Source organism: Geotrypetes seraphini, chromosome 14, assembly GCF_902459505.1.
Source record: "Geotrypetes seraphini chromosome 14, aGeoSer1.1, whole genome shotgun sequence".
In the NCBI taxonomy this organism is placed as follows: Eukaryota; Metazoa; Chordata; class Amphibia; order Gymnophiona; family Dermophiidae; genus Geotrypetes; species Geotrypetes seraphini.
The window spans coordinates 53,876,256-53,891,218 of NC_047097.1; the positions used below are offsets into that span (position 1 = coordinate 53,876,256).

The 14,963-nt window shown below is 43.7% G+C and overlaps 1 protein-coding gene across 1 annotated transcript in view; it reads left to right on the forward strand.

Annotated features, from left to right (window-relative positions):
• The window catches only part of SEMA7A (semaphorin 7A (John Milton Hagen blood group)), a 118,366-nt gene that overhangs the window by 42,293 nt on the left and 61,110 nt on the right, over positions 1-14,963 (forward strand). The window contains exons 2-3 of the mRNA XM_033920822.1: positions 10,759-10,895; positions 11,848-11,889. Of these exons, the coding sequence (XP_033776713.1) occupies positions 10,759-10,895; positions 11,848-11,889 (179 nt within the window). The remainder of the gene's footprint in view (positions 1-10,758; positions 10,896-11,847; positions 11,890-14,963) is intronic.

Below are 14,963 nucleotides of genomic sequence, written 5' to 3' on the forward strand. Positions count from 1 at the left end.
CCTGCTCCCCCTGTGCATACGCTCTACTTTCCTCAAAGAAAAGCGCTGCACCGCACTGTTGCTTGCCTCGATGCCGCGCTGTTGCTTGCCTCTACACTGCGGCCAACCCTAGCGGAAACAGGAAGTTGTGAGAGGGCGGGCCGTAGTGGAGAAAAGATAGTGAGGCCAGTGGCAGCACAGCGCAGCGCTTTTCAGTTAAACGCTGTGAGTAGGCGAGAAGGAGGAGGGGGAAAAATAGATGGCAGCAGGGGGGTTTGGAGGTCGGGGCGTGTGCGACAAGCCGTCGCTCGCGTCTGAAGATTTTAAAAGCTCCCCTGGATCGGTCTGCCCTGCTCCTTACCTTAGTACAGTACATTTTTAAATTGAAAGATGCGGCGGCGGCAGCTCCTCGCAGGAGCAAGGCAGACCGAAGAACAGCACGGCCGACAGCCGCCGCGTCCGACATCCGCCTCGGAGGAGGAGAGAGAGTGTTTCCCGCGCATGCGCACTCCTGTCTGCGGTGCCCTACAGCGCATGGAAAACGGAACACGCGATGGGAGTACGCATGCGTGGCTTAGCCTTTTATTATATTAGATATATACACTGGAGTTGTAAAGGGGTGCTGGGGACTGGCTGTCCCAGGTGCCACTTTGGCTGGGGCACCAGCATTTGTCCTCTTCCCTCTATACCTCTTCAAATCTTCACCGGTTGCAAGCAGCAGCTCTTACTCACAGCTCAGGCCTGCCTCATCCTTTCCTCTGAAGTCTCTTCCTGTTCGTGGGGACCAGAAAGTGCCATCAGAGGGATGGATGAAGCTGGCTCAAGCATCAGGTTAGAAATGATTTGAAGAGGTAGGTGAAGGACCATAGGGAAGGATTCATGGGGGTGGCTCATAGCACATGGAAAGGTGTATCAGGAGGAGGCACATGGCATGGCGATGTCGAATGCCTACACCCTGGGCGCAAATGTCCCTCACTACACCACTGTATGTGTACTTATATCTTATACCATAGTCCATTTGTACAAAAGGCTTTTTCTGTGTTTAAAACTGGTTTTATGTGCTGAAAAACCTTAATAAAATGATTCCCACTGAGGGCAAAATACTGTACATGCTGAAGATTCTGGTTTTGTTTGGTTATCAAGACCTATTGTTTGCACTGACTGCAGATGTTCTATGGTGCCTCAGAAGCTGTTGCCCTTGGCAACTGCCTACTCAGCCTAATGGTTAAGCGGGCCTTTGGGACAAGCTATTGTTAACTAAATTGAGGAAGTGGCTCTCAGACACAGAAACCTAAAAATATGGGAAATGGTGACTATGTGTAGACAATACACAGAGTCGGAGTGTGAAGTATCTATTATTGGTTGTTTAAAAGACACTAGAAGCTAAAGAGAGGTTAATTTAAGAAAGTGTGTGTGCTTCATGAACTCTTTTTCCTACTTATTCTTCCTCTTAAAAAATCTACAAAGTAGTAAATTATAACTTTATGTTTTAGAAATTTTTGAGGCTGGTATGCAAAAAATGCTGAGCTCCTAAATTTATGCTCGTAAGTTAGGTTTCTAAATTTGTGACCTAATTTTAGCCAAAACTTCATCTTATAATTTAGAAGCCTAAAAGTTATGTTTATAAATTTAGACCTGGCATTGATTTGTCTAGATTTATGAGCCTGAAACTCAGTTTTAAACTTTCTTCTTCAGAAAGATAATAAATGTAAAGTGAAAATGAAAAAGGAATAGAAGGAACCAAAATGAGAGAATGAATAAACAGAGGCCAAGAGAACAGACAGAGATGAGCAAAACAAGGGAGTTCCCATTGATGCCCTCCCCGGCCCATCCTACACCAAATCACCACATATGGGACACAGACCATGCAAGTCTGTCTGCTTTAGTTCTTTAATTTGCACCCTTCGTTTTCTGCAAACATGAATAGAAAATAAGTAAACAATCTCAGTACAGAAACTTTGGATCGATCATTTGGCTAGTTACATTGCATTCTAATTTGAATTCCGCCAAAGCCCTTACGAGTTCAAGATGGATAACAATAAATATCAAATTCTGGAAACAAATCCAGTTAGAACATAATGACAAATGTACATACTATTATAAATTACAAAGTATTTATGAAAAAAAATTTCTTTAAAATGTTTTAAGAAGTTTTCTGAAAACTATATAACAACCTTCTGATCTAACGAATGGAAAGTTCATTCCAAACTAATGGAGCCTGATACATAAAAGAGGCATTCTGTTGAATAAATGACTTAATTGCCTTCGGAGACAGAAGTTGAAGATAGAATTGTTTCCGTAGAACATGACCTGGCCTATCCACTAAAAATGTAATTAATTCCATTAAATACTGTAGCAACTCTCCATACATAATCTTAAAAATCATAACACAGAGCTTAAAATAAATCCTTGCATGTATTAGTAGCCAATGCAGTTTAATGGTATATGGAGTAACTCTACCATATTTAGAATTTAAAAAATTGCCCTAACTTCAGTATTCTGCACTGTTTGTAATCTCTTCAATAACTCTTTAGTTGATCTAAGTCAGGGGTGTCAAAGTCCCTCCTCGAGGGCCACAATCCAGGATTTCCCCAATGAATATGCATGAGATCTATTTGCATGCACTGCTTTCTTTGTATGCTAATAGATCTCATGCATATTCATTGGGGAAATCCTGAAAACCCGACTGAATTGCGGCCCTCAAGGAGGGACTTTGAGATCCCTGTATTAGACCCACCTGTCTACAACTCCAATAGCCCCAGACTACTTAAGTCACCTCTGTGCTGCTCTACTAGGCTTTCCTATGCCAGGTGCTGATGTTCTGGAGGCAGGCATTTACTTTTTTATTCTGACTTTTATGGTGTTGAGGGGGGGGTCAGTGATCACTGGGGGAGTATGTGGGAGTCTGTACTTTGTGTCTGCAGTGGTTTATCTGGTCACTTTGGATACCTTCTGGGCACTTAGACCTGCTTTTACATCGCCTATGTCACAATGTACAAGTTCCGTCCAGGCAGCCTCGTTACACTTTCAGATATACTTGCAGTACGACTAAGGGCTCCTTTTACGAAGCCGCATTAGCGGTTTAACGTGCGCAATAGCGCATGCTAATTTGCCAACCGCGCTAGCCGCTACAGCCTCCTCTTGAGTGGGCATTAGTTTTTCGGCTAGCACAGGGGTTAGCGCGTGCTAAAAATGTGCTAGCGATAAAGCTGCTAATGCAGCTTTGTAAAAGGAACCTTAAGTCTAGGTCAGCCCACGTCCCTCCCAGACCACGCCCTGACCACTCCTCCTAAAACGCCCCTTTCAGCTCTGGGCATACAGCAGCACTAAAGAGGCCTAAGCTGTTTTTAAATACGTCTAAAACCCGTTTTGGTTATCGGCACTTGGACGACTTGTCTTATTAATCATCCAAGTGCCGATTTAGACGTGATTCTAGATGCATTTCTGTGTTGATTATGAGCCCCTTAGGCTATAAGTGGTATGTAAATACTTAAAAATAAAATAAGTAAAATAAAATCCAAGCCAGTAAAATTTATTGTAAAGGCAATGTCAGATTGGCCCTGAAAAATTTTAAAAGGGGGTGGGCTGGAAAGTATGGATGTCACTGATGCATGCTGGGAAGACATTTGTCAGCCTTCCTTTTGGTCAGTTGGGTCTAAAGTGGCCCCTAATTTAAAAAAATTAGTGAAGACCATTGCTAAAACAGGATGCTTAAATTTAAGAACCATTTATATATGTAAATTACTGAATACACTTCTCCCTCTGTCTTTGCTGTGATAGGGGATTAACAGAACTGCAAATACATAAAAACTGGAAATAACTTTTTCATATGTTATTCGCTGTTTTCTATTAAAAACCATCGTGAATATGGTGAAACTGTGAATAACACGGGCCTGTTCCTGAAGAAGAGGCAAAACACGGTGAAGAAAGTGCTGGGAATCAGTGATTTTCTCTGTAAATGCTTGGAATCGGCAATTTCTCTATGCAAGCTGACATAATTGGGGGGGGGGAGAGGGGAGGAGCCAACAAGCAAGCTAAAAACCGTGAATAATCGAAACCGTGAATGCTAAAACTGCGAATACAGAGGGAGAAGTGTACGAGTAACTGCAGTTTTTATACTTGTGTGCAATAAATGCTGGCATTTCCACGTGAAATTTGTGAGGAAGGCTTCTAAAATCACGCTCTGTGCTTTGCACTGCAGTGTTCATCTATGGTGAACCTACAGAATGTGTGTTTATACCGTGGTACTTTTCAATTCCATGTATGCTTTTGTGTAGGGAAAACTCGGAGGACTGTCCGGGTGCCCGGAGTTTGTCCAGATTTTGGGCAGTTTGTCCAGATTTTGGAATTCCCCCCGACCTCAGGGCCGCGTCTGGAGGGCATCGTTGACGCGATGATGTCACATGCGCGTGTCATCATCTCATTGATGTCCGCACATGAGCAGATGCCCCCCCAGACGTGGTCCTGATTCGGGTAGGTTTGGGTGGAGTAAAATGGTATGGGGCTAGAGTTCCTCATTTTTAATAGCGGAAATCTTGCAACCCTACTCCTGTTAACGCAGACATCTATGTTTCTATGTGGCATAAATGCAAAGGAGGCGAGTCTCTTTCAATTGAAAGGAAACTCCGGAATGAGGGGCATAGGATGAAGATGAAAGGGGATAGATTCAGAAGTAACTTCAGAAAATACTTTTTCATGGAAAGGATAGTGAATGCTTGGAACGGCCTCACGGTGGAGCTGGTAGAGACGAAAAGCGTGTCTGAATTCAAGGAAGCTTGGGACAAGTATATTGGATCTCAAAGGGCGAGGAGGGGATATTGGATGGCGTAGATAGGCAAACTAGATAGGACATATGGTCTTTATCTGCCTTCTTTTTCCTCTGTTTCTGCCTCCACAGCTCTAAAAGTGCTAGCTTTGAAAATGATGCTGTAAGATGAAACCCTGTATCCTGGTCCCTGGCATGTCCTTGGCTGGCTGTCACCAAACTTTTATATGAATCTATTGTTTCCTATGCTGACATCTGCACTGCTCTGTTTTTTAGGGGCATACCAAGGTCAGACAGTAAACTTGATACTGTCTCTCAGTCTGCGCCTCACCACAGCTGCTTAATTAGTGCTTGGGACTAATCTGCCTGCTACCTCTTTAATCTAAGGGCTAGATTCCTTCATGTGCTAATGCTATTCTCTGTTTATGCCTTCTTGTCCTGTAAATGATTTTGTGGGATTTTGTATTTCCATCTTGTAGGATGAATTTAAAAGAAGATTTTAATAATGATCCCATTTGTGTTTGTCTTGTTGAAATATGTTTAGCATTTCTTAAATATGCATGCGTGGAATTTTGTAAACCGCATAGTTTTTACGCGGAATATAAATTTTTAAATAAATAGGTAGATTCACTAAAGACACCGATCGTGTCCCGAACACTTTGCGACCCCGATTCACTAACCTTCCTCCCGCACCTGATCCGCGCATGCAAATGAGGGGAAAAGGCATGCAAAGTAGCTTGGCCTCAGTTCACTAAACAAAATTCAGGAACACTGACTGGGCTGGCTGATCAATATATACATAGTAACATAGTAGATGACGGCAGATAAAGACCTGAATGGTCCATCCAGTCTGCCCAACCTGATTCAATTTAAATTTTTTATTTTTATTTTTTTATTTTTTTCTTCTTAGCTATTTCTGGGCAAGAATCCAAAGCTTTACCCGGTACTGTGCTTGGGTTCCAACTGCCGAAATCTCTGTTAAGACTTACTCCAGCCCATCTACACCCATCTGCAAGAAGAAGTGACTGCTGAGGACCAGTGGCCCCGACTCTCCTGCCTTAGCCGCCCTTCCCTGCAACGCGAGCTCGTTTAAAACCACGGGCTCGCGAGTAAAAAGTCAAAAAATAAAAATAAAAAAGCAAAGTTTTCTTCACGGACAGCAAAAAAGATGGTCTGCGCATGAGTCAGGATTGCTCCTCGGCGATCCGTGTAGTCTATTTCCAAAAAATACTGGCTAAGCATGCCTAACTTAGGCACTAGCATTTGCACCAGGTTTTAGCAGGCATAAGTCCGGCGCTCAAAGTTAAGATGTGAGATCTGTGCTTAAGAACTATTCTATAAAGGGCACACATTCTTTACAGAACAGTGGTTTATGCCTTTTTTTTTCTGGCGCCTCATTTTGAGCATCGTTTATAGAATCTGACTCTATGCCACTTGCATGCGCCTTTAAGGGATTGTACTCAGGACACATGCATGCATAAGGGGCACGTCCTGCTGCATTTATATACTTAAGGGGTATGTGACATGAGAGCACAGGTATGGAATGACCCTGTATTTTCCAAACCTTTTTTAAACCCAGCTACGCTAATTACTGCCGCCATATCCTCTGATAACAAGGTCCAGAGCTTAACTATTGGTTGAGTGAAAAAAAGATTTCCTCCTATTTGTTTTTAAAAGTAATTCCACACTGAAGTGGTCATGAAAACCTCACCCAACAGACATCATCTAGATATTGATATTTTTTGCCTGTTTTTCATTATAGCAAATGAACAAAACAGGACTATGTGTGTAAGCCACAGAAGCCACAATGACTGACTTGGGATCTAGCTAGGTACTTGGGACCTGGGTTGGCCACTGTTGGAAACAGGATACTGGGCTTGATGGACCTTCTGTTTGTCCCAGTATGGCAACTCTTATGTTCTTAAGTATAGGAAAATCAAGCCATTGTGACATCACTGCTGAGGTTGGCTCTTAGGCATTGGTGGAATGAGGCATTATGACATCACAATCTCAGCTCTGGAATGTTGCTACTCTTTGGGTTTCTGCCAGGTACTTGGGACCTGGGTTGGCCACTGTTGAAAACAGGAGACTGGGTTTGAAGGACCTTCAGTCTGTTCCAGTATGGCAATCCTTATGTTCTTATTCACACATTGCTGGCCAGACCGATATGGTTTAATGACATGCCACTGTGCCACTAGAGAGATGTGCTGGCTGAGTATGAATGAACTATGTGGAAACTACAGATCTGGGAAAACAGAACTTGTGGGAACTTGTTACCAGAAAGTTGAATCAACCAGCAGCAGCTTAGGAAATAAAGATGCAGAAACTCCAGGGTACATTTGCACATCTCAGTAGGGAGTTGGTTTTGTGGAAGCAGTTCTGTATTACTATTACTACTTATCACTTGTATAGTGCTGAAAGGCGTACGTAGCGCTGTACATTTTGACATTTATAGACGGTCCTTGCTCGGAAGAGCTTACAATCTAACGTGGACAGATTGACATGACATATAGGATTGGGGATGCAGAACCCAAGGTGAGAGGAGTTAGGAGTTGAAAGCACTCTCAGAGGTGGGCTTTTAACTGTAGTGGGTATTTAGGAAGTTAGCACTGATGTTCTGGAAAATTCCTTTGACTCTGATAAGGATGTGCCAGTATGTGACATCCTCCCATTGCTGGAAATCTTTGCCCTTCCATCAGCTGTGCCAAGTAATATTGCACTAAATACTGAGCAGCTAAGTGGAGGATGTTGAATATGGCAGTTCAATTTTGTCAATATTTTTTAAATATTTAACATCATAAGAACATAAGAATAGCCTTAATGGGTAAGACCAATGGTTCATCAAGACTAGTAGCCCGTTCTTACGGTGGCCAATCCAGGTCACTAGTACCTAGCCAAAACCCAAAGAGTAGCAACATTCCATGCTACCGATCCAGGGCAAGCAGAAGCTTCCCCATGCCTTTCTCAATAACAGACTATGGACTTTTCCTCCAGGAATTTGCCCAAACCTTTCTTAAAACTAGCTACGCTATCTGCTCTTACCACATCCTCTGGCAATGCGTTCCAGAGCTTAACTATTCTCTTAGTGAAAAAAAATTTCCTCCAATTGGTTTTAAAAGTATTTCCGTGTAACTTCATCGAGTGTTCCCTAGTCTTTGTAATTTTTGACGGAGTGAAAAATCGATCCACTTGTACCCATTCTACTCGGGATTCTGTAGACTTCAATCATATCTCCCCTCAGCCGTCTCTTTTCCAAGCTGAAGAGCACTAACCATTTTAGTCTTTCCTCATATGATAGGAGTTCCATCCCCTTTACCTACTTGGTCGCTCTTCTTTGAACCTTTTCTAGCGCCACTGTATCTTTCATGCTAAAAAATGCAAGATAATGCACCTGGGCAAGAGAAACCCGTGTAGAACTTATGTACTAAATGGTGAGACCTTGATTAGGACCACGGAGGAACGCGATCTAGGAGTAATCATTAGCGAGGACATGAAAGTTGCCACTCAAGTGGAGAAGGCTTCCTCCAGGGCAAGACAAATGATGGGGTGTATCCGCAGAAGTTTCGTCAGCAGGAGACCTGAAGTTATGATGCCGTTGTACAGAGCCATGGTGAGGCCTCACTTAGAGTACTGTGTTCAGTTTTGGAGACCACACTACCGAAAGGACGTGCTGAGGATCGAGTCGGTTCAGAGAACTGCCACCAGGATGGTAATGGGACTCAAGGATCTCACGTATGAAGAAAGACTAAAGAAATTGCGGCTGCACTCACTTGAGGAAAGAAGAGAACGGGGAGATATGATTGAAACGTATAAGTACATCACGGGATACATCGAGTCAGAAGATGATATCTTCGGGCTAGTGGGACCCTCGACCACCAGAGGACATCCGCTGAAAATCAGGGGAGGGAAGTTTCATGACGACTCCAGGAAGTACTTCTTCACCGAAAGAGTGGCGGATCACTGGAACAGACTCCCACTCCAGGTGATAAAGGCCAGCAGCGTGACGGATTTTAAGAAAAAATGGGATACTCTTGTGGGATCTTTAAGGGAGTAAATTCAGGGGGGGGGATACCTGGAATGGGCAGACTTGGTGGGCTATAGCCCTTTTCTGCCGCTTTTTTTCTATGTTTCTATGTTTCTATAAGGAGACCAGAATTGAACGCAATGCTCCGGATGAGGTCGCATCGTGGAGCGATACAGGGGCATTATGACATTCATCGTCTTGTTAACCATCCCTTTTAAAATAATTCTTAGCATCTTGTTTGCATTTTTGGCTGCCGCCACACATTGGGTCTGTTTCATCATAGTTCTGCCTTTCTTAGAGTGAAAGACTAAAGGGTTATGATGACAAGACGAGCCTCAGAGGGTATCACATAGTCCCACTCTACCAGACCCCATGCTCACAGAGGGTTTGCATTGACCATATGCTTCTTTGTCCATCATACTCATCAGTTGTTAGCTTGTTTCATGACAACTGGCTGCTTCTGTGAGATGGTGTCTATACTGGTCCTCTTCTTGCTACTGCTTCTCGAGTCTTCTCAGAACCCACATCTCCTGCAGCTTGTCTCATGTGAAAGTCTCACAGCTTCTTAAACTATAACACCATCCAACAGGTGCATAGATAAAACCTGCCTTCTAGCTGCTATATTCTAAATTGGAAGATATTGTTGTTGCAATTGAATAAAATCTGCATGTCTGCCTAATGTTTGTCTTCTAAGATAGGGAGGAAAGATTGTTATCTGTGAAGCAAATATTGAAGTTCTCTCCTGAAAGGTCAATATTACATAAGAATAGCCACACTGGATCAGACCAATGGCCCATCTGGTCCAGTATCCTGTTTCCATCCAGGTCTCAAGTACCTGACAGAAATCCAGATAGTAGCAACATTCCATTCCCTTGAACAAATAGGACCTTAAATATTATCTTGATGGAAGATAATAATTCATTTTCTGTTTTATTAAAACTTACTTTTCAGTATTGTCTCAGCTAATGCAAAGTGCTGCTCCAAATTTTAAAACAGTGTGTAGCCACAGGGGGACCTGGGCTCCTCCTCAAACTGCAGTACCTTGAATGGCTAGTGGGGATGCTCAAGCCCTGCCAGCTGAAGAGCTCTGAAGCTTGAATCTCCTCCAAAGTGAAGAACTCAGCTTTCCAGCTGCCATAAACAGTACTCCTCATCGTACATACTAAGTTCACACACATGAACTGAGCAGGCAGTTGGAAAGCTTGGCGCCAACAACTTTGTATTAGGAAAGATTCAGGTCACAGAGCTCTTTAGCTGGTGATCTTGGGCAAAGGTAACATTTTAATGGGGGTAGGGAGAGAGAGAGAACAGAGAGGAATGGATGGACTTTCCAGCTACTCTGAAAGCCCCCCACCCCCGAAAAAAAATATGGGTTGCTGGCTATACCCCTCAAAAGGCATCAGAAAGAAAGCTGAGAGAGATCTATGGTGTATGATGTAAGTGTCTCTGGTGAGAAACATCCAGAAAGTGATAATACCCATTACAGAACGCCTTGGGGGGGTCTATATTCAGTGTGGTTTAAATGGACTCAAAAGACTCTTGCCCATGTAAACCATATGCTGAGCTGCCAATATTCAATGGCATTTAACCAGTTGTAACCACTCAGTGGTCTGGGGTGGAGTCTGGGCAGAGTCAGGCGTTATGGGGCACCAGCAATATTCAATACTGGTGCCTACATACCCAATCATGGAAGTTGGACTGCAGAAAAAGCCGTTCTAATGGGGCTGGGCATTGAATTGGCGTGCCTTCATAAATTCTGGGTGCCACCACAGACCTGTATATTCAATGCTGGTGACTGGACAAGGCCCAGCTTTGAATATCTGGGTCTATTTTAGCTGGCGGCAGTCAGCATTTAGAAAAATGCTCTGGGTCGTTGACTGAATATTGACCAGCATGTATGGCATGTGTAGATGGTGGTACAAAGACTAGCAGAGATGAACCTCTTACAGAACTAGAAACTGATGGGCTGCCTCTTCTTTCTTATTTACAGTCAGGAAGCAGAGTTTCAGTTTCTCTAAAGAGGAGGATCACACTGTGTTCTACCACGAAGAGGGAAAGGACATTCTTCTTGTAGGAGCTACAGAAAAACTTTACTTCTTCAACTTTAACAAAGCAGAACAACATACGGTAAGGAATTACTGTACTTAACTCTGTTACTCAACATCCTTCACTCTGGCGGTTGTAAGTTCAAACCCAGCACTGTCCCCTGTGACCCTAGGCAAGTCACTTAACCCTCCATCGCCATATGTATCATAGCTAGATGGTCAGCCCGCCGGGACAGATACAGGAAAAAATACCCAGAGGACCTGACTAGATGCTGTTACAGAACTGGCGCTCAAGATCGGCACACCTAACTTAAGGCGCCAGATTATAGAATTGCCCCCTTCGTTTACACTAGAGGCAATGTAGGCTTAAGTGGCTCACCCAAGGTCACGGGGGAGTGTCAGTAGGACTTGAACTGGGCATCCCTGGATCTTAGGCTCCTGCTCTAATCACTAGGCTCCTCCTCCTACCCTGTACCCTTTGATGTGGTTTCCCTCCCACGGACAAAAATAGTCTGTGGATGCTTGAGTTCCTGAGAGTATATCCAGTGGTGTAGTAAGGTTGGGGAGGGGGCGGTCCGCCCTGGGTGCCATGTTGGTGGGGGCGCCAGCACTCCTCCTCCTCTCTGCCCCTCCTCCTCTTCCCATTCCTCCCTTCCACTCGCATGCCCCCTTCCCATCCCCCATCCCTCTAGTTGAAGTTGTTGTTCGCAGTGGTGCTCTTCACGACCCCGCCAGATCTCTCGCTGATGACACTTCGGTGTGCTTGCGCAAAGGAAGGGACGTCAGGGAAGGGACGTGGGGCACGTACGGCAGGTGCGATCGGGGAAGGAGTGGGGGGGGGCATGTGATTCAGGTAGGAGTGGGAGGGGGGGCGAAGATAAGGGTGGGGAGGGGCGCCACTGCCCCGGGCGCTTCTCACCCTCGCTACGCCACTCCGTATCTCATTTCTTCATTTCACCCTCCACCACCACGCTTTCCGTTTTAGATGCGCAGATGGAGATTTCAGTTCAGATAATGTCACTGTTCCTTTCCAGGTGGATTTCAGAGCAGAAGATTATGAAAACTGCCAGGAGAAAGTGAGTAACAGTCCTTTTCTGATGCTTCGCCTTCAGAACAAATGAGAAACCCTGCGGCGGGATGTTGTATGTTTCCTGTAGGGAAAAGAAGACTTATGCTTCTAAAATGGCCGACACAAATGTTTACGTTCCTATCCTGCTGTTTCATACCATAAAAGTTTGGGCGCCTGTTAAATGTTTTCGTTTCTGAAATGGATGTTCCTGTCACGTGCAACCGGCGCATCCATTTCCATTTGCTCTAAGTGTGTTAGTGCTCTTTGTCTGCAAATGCTGTTCTAAAACGCTGACAGAACTTGAGACATCCAAACATTCAATTTAGGCTCCTTTGACAAAGCCGCGCTAGCGATTTTAACACACGCACCGGATTAGCGCGAGCTAGCTCAAAAGGAGGCGGTAGCGACTAGCACGCGTGGCAATTTAGTGCACGCTTTTCCCCCTCCACATTCGCGGTGATAGGGGGGAAAAGCATAGCAGTGAATACCGAAAAACCGCGAATAACTTTTCGTATGTTAATCGCGGTCTTTCAGTAACAAACCCCTAAAAAAGATTTTTAAAACGCGAATAACCTAACCTGATTTGCTCCGGGAGCAGCGATTTCCTCCGTACAACGCTGGGAGAAGCGATTTCCTATGACGTACATTTGGGGGCGGAGCCAGAGAATGAAAAACCGTGAATAATCGAAACCGCGGTTAACGAAACCGTGAATACCGAGGGGGAAGTGTAGCTGCTTAAGTCCAATATTCATCGTGTAAGTGGCTGTGGGTTGCCTCAAAAAGATAAGACAGGACATTACATTACATTACATTACATTACATTAGTGATTTTTATTCCGCTTGTACCTTGCGGTTCAAAGCGGATTACATAAGAAGAGAACTGGACATTTCCAGGATGGTACATGACAATAGAGAATACAGTTTGAGGATAGAGACTTAATAACAGAATGATAGTAAAGACTTAGTGACATCGGAAGATGTTTTGGACGGCAGTGTTTTGGTTTCTTGGGGGATGGGGTGAGGGAGGTTAGGTAGATTGTATATGCTTTTTGAACAGCAGTGTTTTGATTTCTTTACGGAATGTCTTGAGGTCTGATGTTGCTCTCTCATTTATGTGCTAACCTCGGTCGCTTATGTGCCGAATATCAGCCTAGTGCTGACTCCGCCCCCGACACCCCCCCCCCCCCCCGCAAGATAACCAGCCTTGTGTTTGGCGCTAACCGTGATATTCAGCAGCGCATAGCCTGTGAAGTGCCACTGTATATTAGCAGCTAGCCCCGAATAAGAGACCTAACCAGCCAGCAGCTGGTTAAATCATTTTGAATATCAGGCAGATAATTTATCCAGTTGATAACAATAAAAGCAAGATCCCAGTTCAAATTCTATTGTCTACTATACAAAGTAATACATGGAACAGCCCCCAGCTACCTAAATAACAGACTACACCGTAACCTCTCACACAGACTAAGGAGAACTCAGAGCCTATTCACTCACCCCCCTCTCAAAGGAACACGACGAAAGAAACTATACGACAGCCTTTTAGCGACACAGGCAGCAAAGATCGATACTACCATCACCAATCTACTGACCAAATCTACAGACATTAAAGTATTCCGAAAAGAAATCAAAACTCATCTCTTCAAAAAACACTTCCCATCATCATAACCTCATAAAAGTATTAGAAAATGTTCTCACGACCACCTCCATCACCACCACCAGCAATACCCTGAATCCGAACAGTATTATCTCTATTCGTCTAAACAACCTATCACTATCTACTACCTGCTATCAATTTCTCCTGGAAAAGTCCAGACTAACAATTGTAACTGGACACACTCTTGATTACATTTACTGCAATGCTACTGGAAATGTCCAGTCCTCTAACTTGTAATCCGCTTAGAACCGCAAGGCACAAGCGGAATAGAAATCACTAATGTAATGTAATGTAATAACATAACATAATAACATAACATAAAATCGGATTTCTAGACCACATAGCCTTGAAGTTCAATGCGGTTTACAAAAGAGTAAATTAAAAGAAAACAAATTAAAACGCACCATGGGGAACTCTAATTAGCTATAAATTTTGAAAAGAGAAAAGATTTTAATTGTTTTCTGAAATGTAAATAGGAATGAGACGTGAAGAGATGACGTCAAAAGTAGAGAGTATGATCATGATATTTTTTTACTTTTGCAGCCCTTAACAGGTGGAAATACAAAAAGGGCGTGAGATCTAATATTTCTTTGAGAAGCCATTGATATTCAGCCGGTGGCGGTCGACATCCTTATGTCTGCTGGCTCTATTCCTGGCTATTCAATACCAGACCATGTCTAGGTACTGGCATTGAATATCTGATTTTAGGCTGGCTGCTAAAACCTATGCGGTTAAGTGCAAAATTCAACCCTTGACTGCATATGCTGAACTGCTTAAAGATAGGACTGCCATTTGTGCGGCCAATTTAAGTGGTTATCTTATGTGGTCAAGGGTTGAATATCAGCACTTAACCTCGTAAGTGCCAACTCTGTCCTTGGAATGCCCGCAATTTAGTCGGTTTTGGCGCACTAACCATGAATGTGCTAACCATTTCAGTGCCACTGAATATCAGCGGTTAGCCACACACAGGCTATTAAAGAGGACAGGATCCTGCTGGTGATCAATTAACTCCATAGGGAGAAGGCAAGGGAGACCTGCCATTAAATAGTTTGTAATTAGAATACAGCTGTCAAAAACCACGTAATGCCTCTTCTACAAAATGCCCACTGGCTGCCAATTCAACATTACAAAACATATAAAATTCTACTCCTATGCTTTAAAATCCGCCAGGCGAACCTTCCAGCTTTTCTCGATAAATTATTAATTCCGTATACTCCCTTTAGAACCTTACGGTCTGTGGATCAAAACTTACTTACAACACCGTCTCTAAAAATTATTAGCACAAGAAGAAATGAGATATTCTTTGTATATGCACCACAACTGTGGAACTCCATGCCTTCTCCCCTTAGAGATATGCCGTCTCCTCTTAGAGATATGCCGTCTCTGGATAAATTCAAGAGTTCCCTGAAATCCTTCTTGTATAAAGA